Source organism: Plectropomus leopardus, chromosome 7, assembly GCF_026936395.1.
Source record: "Plectropomus leopardus strain MGB_pleo_1.0 chromosome 7, ASM2693639v1, whole genome shotgun sequence".
Lineage (NCBI taxonomy): Eukaryota > Metazoa > Chordata > Actinopteri > Perciformes > Serranidae > Plectropomus > Plectropomus leopardus.
In genome coordinates, this window is record NC_142182.1 from 5,314,107 (window position 1) to 5,329,382 (window position 15,276).

At 39.8% G+C, this 15,276-nt stretch overlaps 1 protein-coding gene and 1 long non-coding RNA gene across 2 annotated transcripts in view; one reads left to right on the forward strand and one right to left on the reverse strand.

The window, feature by feature from the left end:
- Positions 1-590: 590 nt before the first annotated feature.
- The window catches only part of LOC148189090 (uncharacterized), a 77,894-nt gene continuing 63,208 nt past the window's right edge, over positions 591-15,276 (forward strand). Inside the window, exon 1 of the long non-coding RNA XR_015776874.1 lies at positions 591-1,021. This is a non-coding gene — a long non-coding RNA (uncharacterized LOC148189090). The remainder of the gene's footprint in view (positions 1,022-15,276) is intronic.
- The window catches only part of cbln1 (cerebellin 1 precursor), a 31,308-nt gene continuing 25,147 nt past the window's right edge, over positions 9,116-15,276 (reverse strand). Inside the window, exon 3 of the mRNA XM_042496545.2 lies at positions 9,116-12,804. Within this exon, the coding sequence (XP_042352479.1) occupies positions 12,607-12,804 (198 nt within the window). The 3' untranslated portion in view covers positions 9,116-12,606. The remainder of the gene's footprint in view (positions 12,805-15,276) is intronic.

The window sequence follows — 15,276 nt, forward strand, 5'->3', positions numbered from 1 at the left end:
CATCGTGTAACCTCTCCTGCTGTAGTTTTTCTCTGTTTTTTCTTGTACCCCTTCCTCGCTCCTGTTTTCCCCATGACTTTTGCACTTCAGTTCCGTCTCAATCTCAAGAGATTTTAGTCTATTATCCTCGACTCGTCTTGTTGATGTTTTGACTTGGACCTGTATTGTTCATTGGCTTTGTCCAGTGCAGTCTTTGGTTCTGATCGTATTGAGATGCCTTCTTGTTTTGCCATGGAGGAGCAAGAGTTTCTTATGTTTTAATTTAACTTCAAACCTTACAAATATTTATTTAGATTCATATTAGTGGACAGCTGGTCTTTGAGCTAGTGGACATGACTGGGGTTGTTCCTCTGTCTTGCAATGATCTCCACCACCTTATGAGCTTCAGATGACCTCGATAACAGCGTTTGCCATAATGTGTCAGAAGCAGCCCTATCTGATGTTTAAAACCCAGTATACAATACAAAAATAACCACAAGAATTAGAAACCACACCCATATATTTGAAGAAATTAGGGGAAAATTGATGATATAACAAGCAATATATCCCATGACTCTCTCTGTGTCTTTCTGTACGCTCATGGACACACACTTAGATGTCTTGACAGGCGTCAATCACCTGCACCTGCCCCGCCCCCAGCCCTCGCGCGGCAATGGCGGCCTGGCAGTCTGACAGCAAGTTTGTTCGTCTTCCGATAACAAACAAAAGCAAAACAATTAATATAAATGCGAGGACAAGAAAGTAGTTAACGTTATGACCTAAAGTTTGCGTGTCATTATCGTCGGATATTAGGAAACGGAGACAGTCTGGCTCGTTTATTCAGGAAGTAATGATGCTGCGTTTTGCTTTTGCTGTAAACTTTTTCTTTTGGAAGGAACAGAGAGGCAGTTCTTGTTAGAGACGGTTTTGAAGACTGGAAAATATCTCAAGCGTCTTCGTCGCCCCATGAAAAATCAGCTGAGTTTTCATGAATGGAGAGAGTTGGACATCAGTTTGGCCTCGCTGTGAACGCTCCGGAAAGGTAAGCTTTTTTTGTTTGCTGTCAGGTCGCTCTGTTGCAGGATACCTGTTTGATGCACAGTTGCAGTGGTATTAGTAGTTTGAAAAGCTGAAATTGTATTGTTTTTAAACATGTAACTGCGCTGTCATCACTCTGCTCAAAATATTATGAGGTTCTGTTTGGTGTGTATGCATGATGAGTCATGCATACTTTGATATTGTTGACACTTGGAGCACATGATCGTTGCATTGACTGTTGGCATAATGTGAAAGTCGTATTCGCGTTTTTGTTACTGTTGTGTGCTTTGTGTGTGGAGCATGTTGGCCTTTGTGATTGCTGGCATGGTAGGGGAGACTGGGGATGGTTGCGACACTTTTGCATTTCTCTTAGTAATTCAGAGACTATTTGGACCACACCAACCAAAGTTTTATATATTTAACCTACATCTATTTGCTAACATATTATTTAAACATGATTAAATATGACACACCGTCCACAACATGTATTTAAATGAAAGAAGTTGCAACTGACTCCAACCATGGGGATGGTTGCAACACGTTAAAAATACATGAAATTTCATTAACTTTTGTATTTTTTCTCAGAAAGCATAGTGTGCTGAAATTATGCATTGTTGTACAATATCATTGCAAATTTGAATGCAATAAAATTACCAGCAAAGGCACTACTGCAAAGATACTGTATTCACTGAAGGCCTACAGTAAGTCGCATTTATGAAGGCTGTCTTTTCTCTTAAAGCCTCCACCACAGAAAAACAAATTACGTATGAGAAAAATGTAGACTCTGGCAATAATAGATATACAGCAGAGTAAAGACTCCCATGTTAATTGCTAAAAGAAAGTGACAAATGCCAGTCCCTCTCATGGTGTGTCTTAAAAAAACTCTTTGTAAAAATGTGTTTCAAAAGCAGTTTGAGGCAAGAGATTGCATTATTTTTCTTCTTTTCAAACAAAGACGCTGACGGATGATAATGTTGATATCTTTCCCACTTTAAGGGTTTGTAAAAGATATTATGCCTTTTTCTGAGGTTCAGGGGTTTTGTTTGTTTGTTTTTGTGTATTCATTATTGTGTGAGACTTAAGAAATGGAAAAGTTTGAAGAGGACAGAAATTGAGGTATGGCACAGAATGATGATTTTTATTATTATTATTATAATTTTTGAAATTTCACACTGTTTCACTGGAGCGATTATTGTTACACAGCCCGAGGCTACAAAAGCAAGCAGAAGGACTGTCAACTTTCAACCTGGAAATATTACACTGAATACTTACCCAGAATTTACAGGCTTTGTATGATTTTATTCTGCTGTTGATTCTATAAGAAGTGACGAATACTTTAATTTGCTTAATCATGCTTTCTCACCTGCTGCTGGTGTTCATAGACTTTTTACTTTTTTTATTGTTGGTCATTTTTTTCTCTTTTCTGTTTAATTCTAATGAGGCTAAATTGATGGCAGGATCAGCTTTATTTACCAGGGGTGTGCCATATTGTATAATCTATGATAATACAGGGAGAGTTTTTAATATGATGAGAAAATTAATATCGTAATAATAGCAATATTTCGACTTGTTGACAATAATGACGTCATACCATTACACGTGGCAACAACAAACATGGCTGAAAGTGAAACTGCGACCAGCCAGGAGCATCTTCAGTGGTATGGAATCAGTGCCAACCGTTTCTGATCATCTTTATTTTGCTGTAATATTTATATTTTATACAGATTATGAATCTCACTCTGATTTACTGCTTTACAAACTAAAGTGCTGAGAGATAATTTTAGTTCAGATTTTACTGAATCTTTGAGGGTGAACTACAATTATGGTGACATACACAACTATACACTTATTGTGTTGCAACTGTTGTTGAAATAGATACTAAAATATTCTTAGTATTTTTGTCATATCATGATAATATTCATGATCACCGTGATATTATTTCATGGCCATATGGGTTTGGGCATAAAGGCTCATTTTGCTTCTTTAAAAAACTGACCTATGTTTTACTTTTACTAAAGTCAATTTTTACACAAGTACTTCCACTTGTATTTGAATAAAAGTTCTTAAAAGTAACAATGTAGTACTTGAGTACAATATCCTAGTAGCCTTTGCATCTCTGTTTCTCCCTCACTCATTTTGGTTCTCTCTATCTGTAAATTCCTCACGTCTGGTTGGCTCTTCATTTGAGGTTTCTGCCAGCTCTTCAGTCAGAGGGGTGACAGCTGGTTATTGGTAATGTTGCCTCCAGACTACAAAAAACCCAGCGCACTGTTAAAGGGATGAATCGCTGATTTTCAACCAGCTTTGTATCAAAAACAATGTGAGTAGTAAACTTCCCTCCATCTAACCCGTGCCGAAATATCCCTCCTTGACCACGGCTGAACACTGTGTTTAGCAGACTCTTGGGGCTCGAACTACAGGCTGTACTTCCGCATTTTTGTATTTCCCACCAACCGGAGTACCAAAGATAATACAGCTGGATCAAGAGACTTACTCTATCTGTCTCTATCAGTCACTCAAACTCGGATCAAAATTCAATCCAACAGAAAAAAATCAAGATTACGTTACATGCTGCCTATTTCTATTTAAAAATAATTTCATAAACACATTTTAATGCCACGTTTAGTAGCTGGAGAATAACTGGTTCAAATTAATTAAACAAATTACTAAATAAGGCCCTTTTTCCCTTTTAGTGTGATTTTTGTCTTGAAACTATGCTTTTATATAAAATAACTATTTGCAACTGAAGCCAGTAACAATGATGAGTCATAGAGATGATGTGTATCTCACAAATCCATCATGGTTGCACTTTTCAGATACACACACACACACTGACAGTTGTCACAGCTGTCTTGGTTTCATTTGCACGGTGCTAATTTCAGTTCATCTTGTGGTTCCCAGTAAACAGAACATCGTTTGCAGATTTTTGGCTTTCAGTGTTGCTGCAGGAGATGTTAATTGTTTATTGTTAGCCTGTGTGTCAGGAATACACACATAGAAGAATAATGTGTGATCACATGTTTGGGTTATTCTTATAGCGATGTGTGGCCGAATCTGACAGACCGAAGGCAGGGAGTCGTTCAGCACGTGGCTCAGTCAGGGAACTTTTGTATAAAAAACAAACACAAAGCCTTTTAAGGTTTGGAAAGTTGTCGCTACATGCAGCATGTGCTCCTCTCCGAACATCACAACTGAAAGCTGTCAGTGTTCATTACAGTCTCCTCTTTGCTCTGTGTTATGTCGATCTGTAACTCTGTGTTCTGCACTCTCACCTGAACTCCCTCATCGCCTCAGCTCATAACACAAAATCAACACAGTCAGGCTCCGCTCGCCACGCTACAGCCACACAGTCCTCACCGAAGAGTCCGACATGTCACATTCGTCCGATCTCTCCCCTTAATTATGTACTACCAGCCAGTGTATTCAATTTGAACTCAGTGTAGTCTTTTTTGATTGAACATGGATATAAAATGTCTTGAAATATGTAAAGAATGTTGCTGCACATGCCATGCTGTCAGGTTGTAACACTGCTGGTAATGATGTTAAATATTGAGCATGAAGGTCTCCATAGAGCGGGAGGGAGGGGCGATGAATAGATCCAGGATTCAGGTGTTTTCTTCCTGTTTTGCCTAAACATGACTATCATCTCCAGCATGTGCTTTTGTGGATGTCGCGGCACTGGTTGCCATGTACTTTTGTTGCCTAAACATAACCATGTGCAGCGTAATCCCACCATATGCTTCTGTTGACATCACTTTAGCGGCACCCTGAAACATTAATAGCAGACGCATAAATGTACCTACAGCATAGAGGTGGAAGTCCACTGCAAAGCGGCAATATGTGATGACTTAAGATGGGAACCGGTGGACTATACAGGCATGATGTTTTTACTTTGCGTATTTGCTAAAAACACACATGCAAAAACTCATATTTAAACATTTTCACATACTAGATGTAGTGATAAGAATATGTCCTTCGCCATATATTATTTTTGACATTCTTGGATTTTCATAACTTTCACTCTGAAGACTTTTGTCTCTCTGTCTTTGTGTGTGAAAGTGCTGTTTGAGTGACTCGGGGTGAGACGAAGGGGAGAGCCTTAGGGACGCGGTGTCAGATGATCTAAAAATGCTAGAGATCAAGCTACCACGGATGCGTCTGCATTCGTGTGGGTGGATGTGACCCGATGACGGGGTTGAGCTGGTTAGAGGTCAAAGGTTATCTGGGGACAAAAAAAAATGCTGCTCTGTTTTTTTTTCTTTTTTTCCAGTCTAGATGTCAGTCTGAGTCGCGCTGCACTGGTCTGTCTTGTTGACTGTTTATCTGCCCTCATACCCATCTGGCTGGAGTGAGAGGGCACTGGGGCCAAAGTGTGTGTGGCAGCAGGAAGTGTGTGTGTGTGTGTGTGTGTGTGTGTGTATGTGTGTTCTTGGCAACTGTAAATAAGTGTGAGCACATTTCCATAGAGCTGAAAATATAATGCTGCATCAGACCCAACTGTCAGCTTTCTCTTGACATTGAGAGGAGAGACAAAGGGAGGAGTGAAAAGAAAGAGAAAAAGAGATGTGAAGAAAGGAGAGAATGGAGGAGAGGAGAGGAGAGGAGTGGAGAAAGGAGCACACACTCTCACACACACTTTGTTTGCGATGCAGTGACCTGCTGCAGACAATTATGTCTCCCTCGCTCTGCCACAATCAAATTACTGCTGGAGGACAAGGCCTCTGGACCTGCTGCTGTGAGGGAAATGAACACACACAAAAACACACACACACACACACACACACACACACTCACACACACACACACACACTCACACACACATTCCACCGTACACACACACACACACACTCACACACACATTCCACCGTACACACACACACACACACACACACACACAGACCCACAGTCGTAAATTCTTATCAGGTTATGCTGCAAGTGAGTTAAGAGATTTCTAAAAAAGAATTTAAAGAAACAAGCCAATATTATAATTAAAACACGTCAGTGATAAAATCTGTATTGGCGTGAATCTAAGGCTATGTTTAGATGAGAAAGCCCTACCAAAAACTAAAAAGTGTTTCCTTTGCGTATTTTAAAAAACCTCGCTCATGATAACTTTGTGAGAAAGATCATCGCGCACACAGATCAGCAAAAACAACCAAAAACGCTGTAGTATGCATTCCAGGCCAGGGGTTGGCGGTGTAGCTTTGTTATGACTAACCATAGAGGAACAACATGTGCATGCACACAAAGGTGTTCTTCTACAGAACTATTGATTTTTCATTGTTATAACTTAAGTTTTATCTTTATTGCGAACATGCCAAATAAAATAAAAATAATTGACAATAATGACACACACAGCAACAACAAGCGTGGCTGAAAGTGAAATTGCTCCTCGCCAGGAGCAATTTTAGTTGTGCGGAATCAGCAGCCTTTGCATCCTTTTCAGACTTTTTTTGTTTTTGTTTTTTTCTTACTGCTCAGAGTAAACTGTCAGCGGCTCCGTGCAGCAGCAGCAGCATCTTCCTCTCCCTCTCCTCTCTCGCTATGAGCACACAGGAATCTGTGTCATTTGGTAATTTTGTCATGAGCCTGTCACGATGTAAACATGACATGACAAACTCTCTCTCCCTCTCTCTCTCTCTCTATACATATATATATATATTCGCTATAGCATAACAGCCTGTCAAAATAAATGCAGATGTGAGTAGTTCGGGGGGTCTGATCATCAGCTCTGTGTGACGCAAGTTACAACAAGTGACAAGAGTGGACGAGACAGAAGACAGTATTTTTTGTATTTAGCTACCATTTAAAAATGTCATTTCTGAACATTATTTTGTTGTAATCTTTATATTCCATGCAGAACATAAATCTCACTGAGTTACTCTTGTTGTCAAGAATATTATCACAAAAGTACTCTGATCACCCCCCCATAAATAATAAACAATCTCTAAGTAATATTTAAGTCCTATACTAATCCTGCTCTGAATCCATTTTTTAATTTTTTTTAAGATATTTACAAAAAGCTGTTATATAGTTGTGGAAAAGAATCAATAAGAAGATGTATTGATGGACATTTGAGAGAAGGTATGGTCTTTAAAAATTGCCTCAAATTAATGGGAAAAAAGTCATGGAAATTTTTTTGTGAAAATGTGTATGAAGCCTTTCTGACGTAAATGTCCTCAGCATAAATGAACAAGTCTTTCATTTGATAACACGTATGAGAACAGTTGGACATTTCAGGATGTATGGGTTTTCAGTTTCTTGCCAAAATATAAATGAGCAGATTAACACGACTCTGTACTGTTTCCGCCAACCCCCAATAAAAACCATGGAAAACCATGCAATACCATTAAAAGAAATCATAAGCATGTAATCATAAATACTTTTATTTTTTTAAAAATGTAACAAATTTCCACTATTATTATTATTATTATCATCATCTGGTGTACTGCAGCTCTGCATGTGGTTTGTGCAAATAGCGTTGCTGTATTTTAGCAGAAAGGGGGCGGGTAGGGACAAACACTGTACTTTCTCTTTATGTCATTACTTTAAATGTATTAAAATGTGTGAAACTTGAATGTAATATAGTGTTAAAAAGGCTTCATCAGTGTCAGTTGTTGTAGTTGTGTTATTCCTAAAAAAATCATGAAAAAGTCAGTGTGTGCCCCTTTTCAGTGCGTCTGTAATCAAAATTTTGAGAATGACTGAGATTTTTAGATCATCAGTTTAGCTGTTTAGTTTATAATAATTTGTCCTGGGGGGATTTGCCTGCCCCCCTGGAGGGTTGGCTTCATAGATTGTATGAATAATGGACGTCGTTGTCATAATGTCAACCACTGGTTTGTGTGCTCCTAAGTTTGTGTAAAATATATAATTAACAGAATTACATATTTAAAATGATTTGATCATGCTTTTTTTAGGCCATAACCTTTTTGTTTGTTTGATTTTACAGGTTTCCTTTTTTTTGCTACTTTATGGGTTATTTCTTCTTCAGTTCCTCATTGAATGTTTCACATTTTTGAGGGAAGTCAGGCCAATTTGCTCAGGTTTCAAAGGGTTAAGAAGTTGAAGACTCTATGTAAACACCCTATTTTGTTATTTAGTTTATAGAACTTGTGGCATTTGTACCAAAACAGAGATGGTCAGGGAGACAGACGGGGACAGAGACTTCAAGTTACAAAATTACAAAGAGACACAGAGCGTTGAAAGCTACTCCTGGGAAGCAAGATGACTCCAGTTTTTTTCCCACTGTAATCAAGAGTAAAATTGTTGTCTTATAGTTATGCCAATACAGTATCTGGCAGTTAAGAGGGAAATCGAAGTAAAAAACATAAAAATAAAAAAAGTGTGACAACAGAGAGCTAAGAGAAAAAGGGAATGCAGACGAGAATAAGTGCCATTGAGACAGGTTTGGACAGAGAGGGAGAGGACAGCAAGTCAGACACAGGCTACAGAGGGATGTTTCAGGGAAGAAGATGTGCAAAAGAGGAAGGACAGGAAAGAGAATCAAACGGCGGGAAAGCAAAACATAAAGCGCAGAAATGTCAGATGAAGGGGGAAAGGAAGAAGAGGAGACGGGAAGAGAGAGAGAGAGAGCAGGAGGAAGGAGGGATCTGGAGGAAGAGGGGAGATGATGTTGATGTTTGCTTGTTATTCCAGCTCTAATTTTCCCCCTGGAGCTCATTAGAGTCTGGAGAGAAACGAACCACAAAACCTTAAAAACCAACAGAGTGGAGAGAGAAAGAGAGAAAGAGAGAGGGATTGATGAGAATCCAAAGCAAATAAAATGAAAAGGCGGAATAAGAGAAAAGGGACAGAGGAAACCGAGAAACCCTAATCGATTGGATTTAAGCACAGAAAGATAAATACAGCGCAGAAGTGATTGAGTAAAGGTCCGCGGAGATGTAGAGAAAAGAGGAGACAATAACGAGAAGGAGACGCATATTGCGAACACCACCCACCATTACACACACACCAACACACCAACACACCTGGGGCTGTGTGTGTGTGTGTGTGTGTGTGTGTGTGTGTGTGTGTGTGTGTTTGCTGTCAGAAGTGATGCCAGCGTCAACAAAATAAACTGCCAGGCCAGGCTTAAAGGAGGTTTAAGAAAAATAAAAGTACCATTTAAATTTTATTGATTTCATCAGAGCAAATAAATAAGAAAACAGTAGATAAATTGATTTGATTGATAATAATAATAATAATAATAATAATAATAATAATAATAATAATAAATAAAAGTCCTTTTTAGCTGTAGGTTTTTTATATAAGTAGTAGTCTCAGCTTTTTCGCCACAACTTGGTTTGACCCAAAACAAAAACAAGAAGCATGTTTTTAATCAGAAGAGCAGAACGGCAGCCTCAGATTTCCACACACAATCACTAGTAAGTTTCTCTTAGAATATTTTTTCTTTTATATAACACTGAAGTACGGTAATACAGATATAGTCATCAACCAGATTCAGTTTTCAGTATTAGTATTATCATTATTATCATCATAATACCAGTAGAATAGAAATGGTGGCTTAGATTTTGATATATTTATATATCCATTTGTATATATACTGTGTAAATTTATATATGTATATATGTATATACATATACATATATATGTATATATATATATTATAGAGTTTGTGGTTGTAAGTTGGTTTCAGTGTCCAAAGTCCAACATTGAAGAAAAGCAAGGAGGATCCGTGCTGGGAGGCAAACGAATACAGCAGCAGATTAAGTACAGACATGAAGGAGGAGAGGGAGGAGGAGAGAGAGGTGAGTGAGGGGAGAACAGAAGTATACAAAAAAGGGAAGAGAGAGAAATCTGCACTTGTGGGTAAAACAGCATAGTCGAAGAGAGAAGAGGATCCTGGAGAGGGAGGGCTACAGATCTGAGAAACAGCAGCGGTGATGGAGTGGGAGACAGTCTCAGGGAGCGGGAGATGAAGGTGTGGACAGAGGACGGTGAGACAGGATGGAGGTGGATTTGAATGTTTGTGTGGCTGCCAGAGAGATGATAAAAAACACTGAAGGAGTAAGATATAGCAATACTTTCTGTGTGACTTGTTTCAGTACCAATCTTAGATTTATTTTATGCAGTCACAAGAGAGTCACGGTTGCGTACAAAGCTGGAGATTTTTTTTTTATTACGTCTACATTTAACAGTTTACCTGAAATTCCTGCTGTTGTAACCTGTACATATAATTCATACTTTTGCTTTTTAAGTATAGTGGAAATGTAAAATTGCATTTTTCTGTAGTGCTTATTGAAAGTTTGTGCCTGCAGCATATACATGTTAAATCTAGATCAGGGATACTCAACTTCCTTGTCTCGGGGGCCACTTTTTAAAAATCATAGAAGGCCAGGGGCCAATTAATAAAAAAAAATATAATATATATTAATATACATTTAATAAATTAATAATCCCCAAATTTAAATGTTTGCCAAAAGGGAAATCCGGTCAAAGCAGCCCTATGCAGGTCAGGTGTATGCAAGGGCGCCTCTAGGTTTTGAGGATATTCAGACCTCTGTCAGGGGTTCCAGGCGAACCACCTCCGTCACTTTTTCATAAACAAGTCCTACTTCGATGACCAAGTGCAATGTGGAAATTGCAGGAAATGCAGTTTTTCAGTTAAGGTAAAATATGTCAAAACATACCATTGTAAATGAAGCATTGTGGTGCCCAGTGTTTCTCACAGAATCAGAGTGTGTGTGTGGCTTTCGTTTATTTATTTTAAAACGTGCGTGTCCCTTTGTATCATTGTGTGTCCCCTCTCTAAATTCTGAGGTTTTTGCAAGTCTGTGAATGCAGCTCAGGTGGAGCTCTCCTTTAGTTCTTATTTTCCTCAGCAGCACTTTGTGACTCATGGTGTAGATAGTTGATCTGTTGATCCATTCAGAGCTGATCAGATCAATGGATAAGAGGAGCAGCTGTTTCGAGTGAAAGCAAACTTTTAGACCCGGCGGAATGAATAGTTAAGTTTCACTTTCAATGCACCTGACATTCTGCTGCTCCATCTGTGCCCAGAATGCGCTCTGCACTCCTAGAGTGTGGTGCAGTGAATGACCAAACTATACATATATATATATATATATATATATATATATATATATATATCAGCAGCACTCCTAATAAAAGGTCCAGCTCTAATAATCCATAATGTGTATGTGGTGGCAGATGTTTTTAATTATGATGGACCACCAAAACTAAATGAATGTGTGGGAAACTCTGGGTGCCACAGAGATGCCCCGGCCTGCAAATTATATTCCAGACATGAAGAAACAAGCATGTTTGGTACAGACCCTGGCAAAAATTGCATCATTATCATTTTTCCATTTTTTTAGTGAGAAAAAATGCAAAAATCATCATTCCCACTTAAATAATAACGCTATTGCAATTGCAACATTTGTCAAAATAATGACATTTTTTTGGCATATCATGCAGCATTATTTACATTTAAAGAAGAGGAACAACAATAAAAATCCCATTGTGAATCTTTTTTTTTTTTTTTTGTGGGTCATTGTGAATAACAAATTGGTTGGGGGCACCCGGCATCCTATCGTGGGCCAGATTTGGCCCAGGAGCCAAAGTTGAGTATCAGTGTTCTAGACAGTAAACTTGTCTCATGCTGTCTTCTTACATTTCTATACTACTCATTTGTTTTCCCAATTTCATTGTGTACAGAAACTTAATTGCTGCCTGGAGTAAAGTAGGAAGCGCTACATTTATGTACCGCACATGAGTTGTGTGGCGAAGGACTCTGACACCGGACAAGAACAAACTTTCTTAGTATCAGAGCTTCTTAAAAGCCAATAACTACTATGATAACTACAAAAACACAGCTGTACAGGGAATGCAGATGTGTCCCTAGCACCTGATTTTGTGATCAGAGTTGAGTGTTTCCCCTATAAAAATTCTAGTTTGGCTTTGGGATAGAGGCTGATCCAAAATCAGTGCAGTTGATGTCAAGCATGGGAAAAAAAAGACTACAAATATGGCCACAGTAAAAGGGAGATGTGTGGAGCAGTTCTTCAAGAAACATTCTTCAAAGCTTATGTTGATAGAGATCGATGAATGAATGAATGCAGAGGAAGGGAAAGGGGAGTTTACACTCGGGCTTTAGAACACTCTGGAACATATAAATGATCAATTGCGTCTTTCAGCGGAGAATAAAAAAGTTTTGGCTGTCCAAAGCTGCAGTCAAGCCACAGAAAAAACAGAGGGAGGAAAGGGTGGATGAAAGGATGGATGAAAGGAGGAAGAGAAGTGAGGAAGTTGGCCATACACTTTCATGTACCGGCTTCGTAATTCTTCTCTCATTTTAACCACCGTATAATCGCTCTGTGTCATGCTCGTACACCTCTCTGACATCCCTCATCCTTCCTCTTCCCTCCTCCCTCTGCAGCGTCCCAAACAGAGTCTGTTGTCAAGTTCCCTCGCCTTTTTTTCCTTCTTTTTCACCATCTTTTTCACGTCCTTTTTTTCCTCACGCCCCTCCTCTTCCTCTGTCTCCCTTTTCACACTTTCCATCTTCCACCAGCTCCTCCTCCTTCGTTTCCACCCCCTGCTCCTCCTCTTCCTCTCCCTCTTCCTCTACATGGGGAACACCAGGAAGCCAGAGAAGGTGGAGTATTTCCATCCTCCCATTAGGTTTCCTCTCTCCAGTTTGAGGTAGGCCCGGTCTCCCTTCTCCATCTGGATCAGAACACCATTACTGGCCGCCTCGCGCGTCACGTCCTGGTCGCCGGCAAACGCTGAAATCACTGGCCAGCCGTTGTGCATCAGGCTCACCTGGATGAACAGAAGAGAGCAGAGTTTAGAGAATGAATGAAAAGAGAGACATCACATGCAGAGATATGTAGAGAGTAGGGCTGCTCTTTAAAGTTGGAGATTCAAATCATCAGTCAGAAATCCTCAGTCGACTGAGACTGCTTTAAGTCGAGCAGTCGTTTTTGTTGTTGTTTTTTGCCAGTCAGTGTGCTGTGCAGTGTGCTTCTAGGGACGTTTTGGTCCCAAGATTTTGCTGTGGAGTGAGCGCTCTGACTTTCATGTTACTCTTTGATTCAAGCAGCTGCAGACATGATGCACCAACACGTTCTTACTCCTAACTCGTCACATGGTGCCGCTCTGTCACTGACCTATCGCGTCTACCTGTGACGTTTTAGGTATCCTTTTGCGTCAGCTGTTTAAGCTCCCGGATGCCATTAAGGTGATGTAAACAAATGCACATTGTGGGATGATATCATGGTGGGATGACGTAGACCGACGCCGTGATGTCACAGCCTGCAGAATACAGTGGTCCTACAGTGCGGACTGTCACAACGGGATTAGGCAACAAAATCACAGATGGTTAGGTTTAGGCAAAAGAGACACATAGTAAAGTGTAGAAAAAACACATACACACAAGTGAACTCCAGACTCCTGCACGAATGAACGTCTCCACCCCTCCCACCCTGTAAGCGCCAGCTCCTTATATTACGTTGTGACTGGCAGCATTATTACCTGGCGTTGTCCTTCAGTTTTTAATGCGCATGCGACCAGTTCCGCATGGCCCCGTTCTCACGTAATGCTGCCTGTGCGCGTTGCATGTGGATGTGCCTGGTGTCTCCCAGCCATCTGCCAGCATACAGTAACAACGCCACCGGTTCTCATCTGACGTCATCGAACTGCTTTCTGGGTGGACGCGGATGGTGGCTTTGGCTTTGGCTCATACGCCGAAAGCACTGACAGAGCGGCACTATTTGACGAGTCCAGAGTGAAAACGGGCTGGTTGCACAGAAGAGATACTAATCTCCTCTACTGACAGCAAGTGATCTGTTTTGTTAGCGCCGTTAGCTTGTTGACTATATAACGTGAATGCCACTGTCACACTGAATGTCTTGCTGAGCCCTGTTATAACTTTATATGGAAAACAAAATGAATTGTCAAATACTTGTATTGAGCAGACAAATCAAGCTCGACAAACATAATTCTAAGCTGGGTACAGCCCCAGAAGGGACATATCTTTCTTCTTTGTAGTTAAGCTGCAAGATTTCCGAAATATGTAATGTCATTACCTCATATGTGCTGCAATGCATATGGTTATAATAATAGAAGAGAATATTCTGTGTGTGTAGCAGCTGTGTGCTGTGCAGCCATTATCAATAGATATATCATGTGTAATTAGTTTTTTTTTTTCAATTACTACTTGGAGGAGATTTAACAATAACTTAGAGAGATGTCAGACACACAAAGACACAACAGACCCACACTGTGTCTGACTCAACAAATGTTTCAATGGGGAACAACATCTTCTTCTTACAAAGAGAAGTAGCTGTCAGCGCCGCGTCCCCTCCCTCTCCCCGGCCAGCCGACATACACACCAGACGGCGGCTTTCATCACTTCTCTTCTGAGCAACAGCAGAAATACAAGCGCTCCCTGGATTCGCTTCCTCCGTATGCTTCACTAAGAAATAGTTTTATGCTACACCTGGCAGCCATGCAGGGCTAAAACAATCTGAAATGAACTTGGGAGAAATGTCTGTTTATGCAGGATCACACTTTATAAACCCTGTGAGATTATTCGGCTTCCCGTGAGCAAACTGACTGTACCTTGATAAGGAAAGAGAGACAACACACGGGTTTATGTTCTACTGCGTTATGGTTGATGCTACAAGACTGTGACTACGTGACGGCTGATTTAGCATCAGGAAGACGAAAATACCAAAACCGTTTGTTAGTCAGATATGTCATCCCGCTTTGTAAGTTGAGGCTTCTATTATAAGTCCTTTTAAAATGGGATAAATGGCATAAGCCGGTTTAAAGAATGCCAAAAAGCATAAAGTGTTTATGAGGGATCACTGATGGGACAAATATGTTAAGTCTGCAAAAGAACACAGCTAAAAAATCAAATGTGTCCCAAATCCCCTCAGATTTAACAGTATATACACATACCCACCATACAAAGGAAGATGAAAATTGTAAAACTATAAACCGATATATGGTTATTTATCCACGCCTTCTAGAACAACACATAGAAGCAGAATTTGTCTTTGCCCTCCAAAATTAATCCAAATCACATTTGAAAAATATGATATAATATGATATTTGTGTCAAATTTGAAGAAATTCCCTGAAGGCATTCTTGAGATTTCCCGTTCATGAGAAATGGACAGATGGATGGAAGAACGGATGTATGGACAACCCAAAATGATAATGCCAACGCAGAGGCATAATAACAATATTAACTTGCAGCTTGAAACAAACAGAGGTCTCCTGTGTTAAA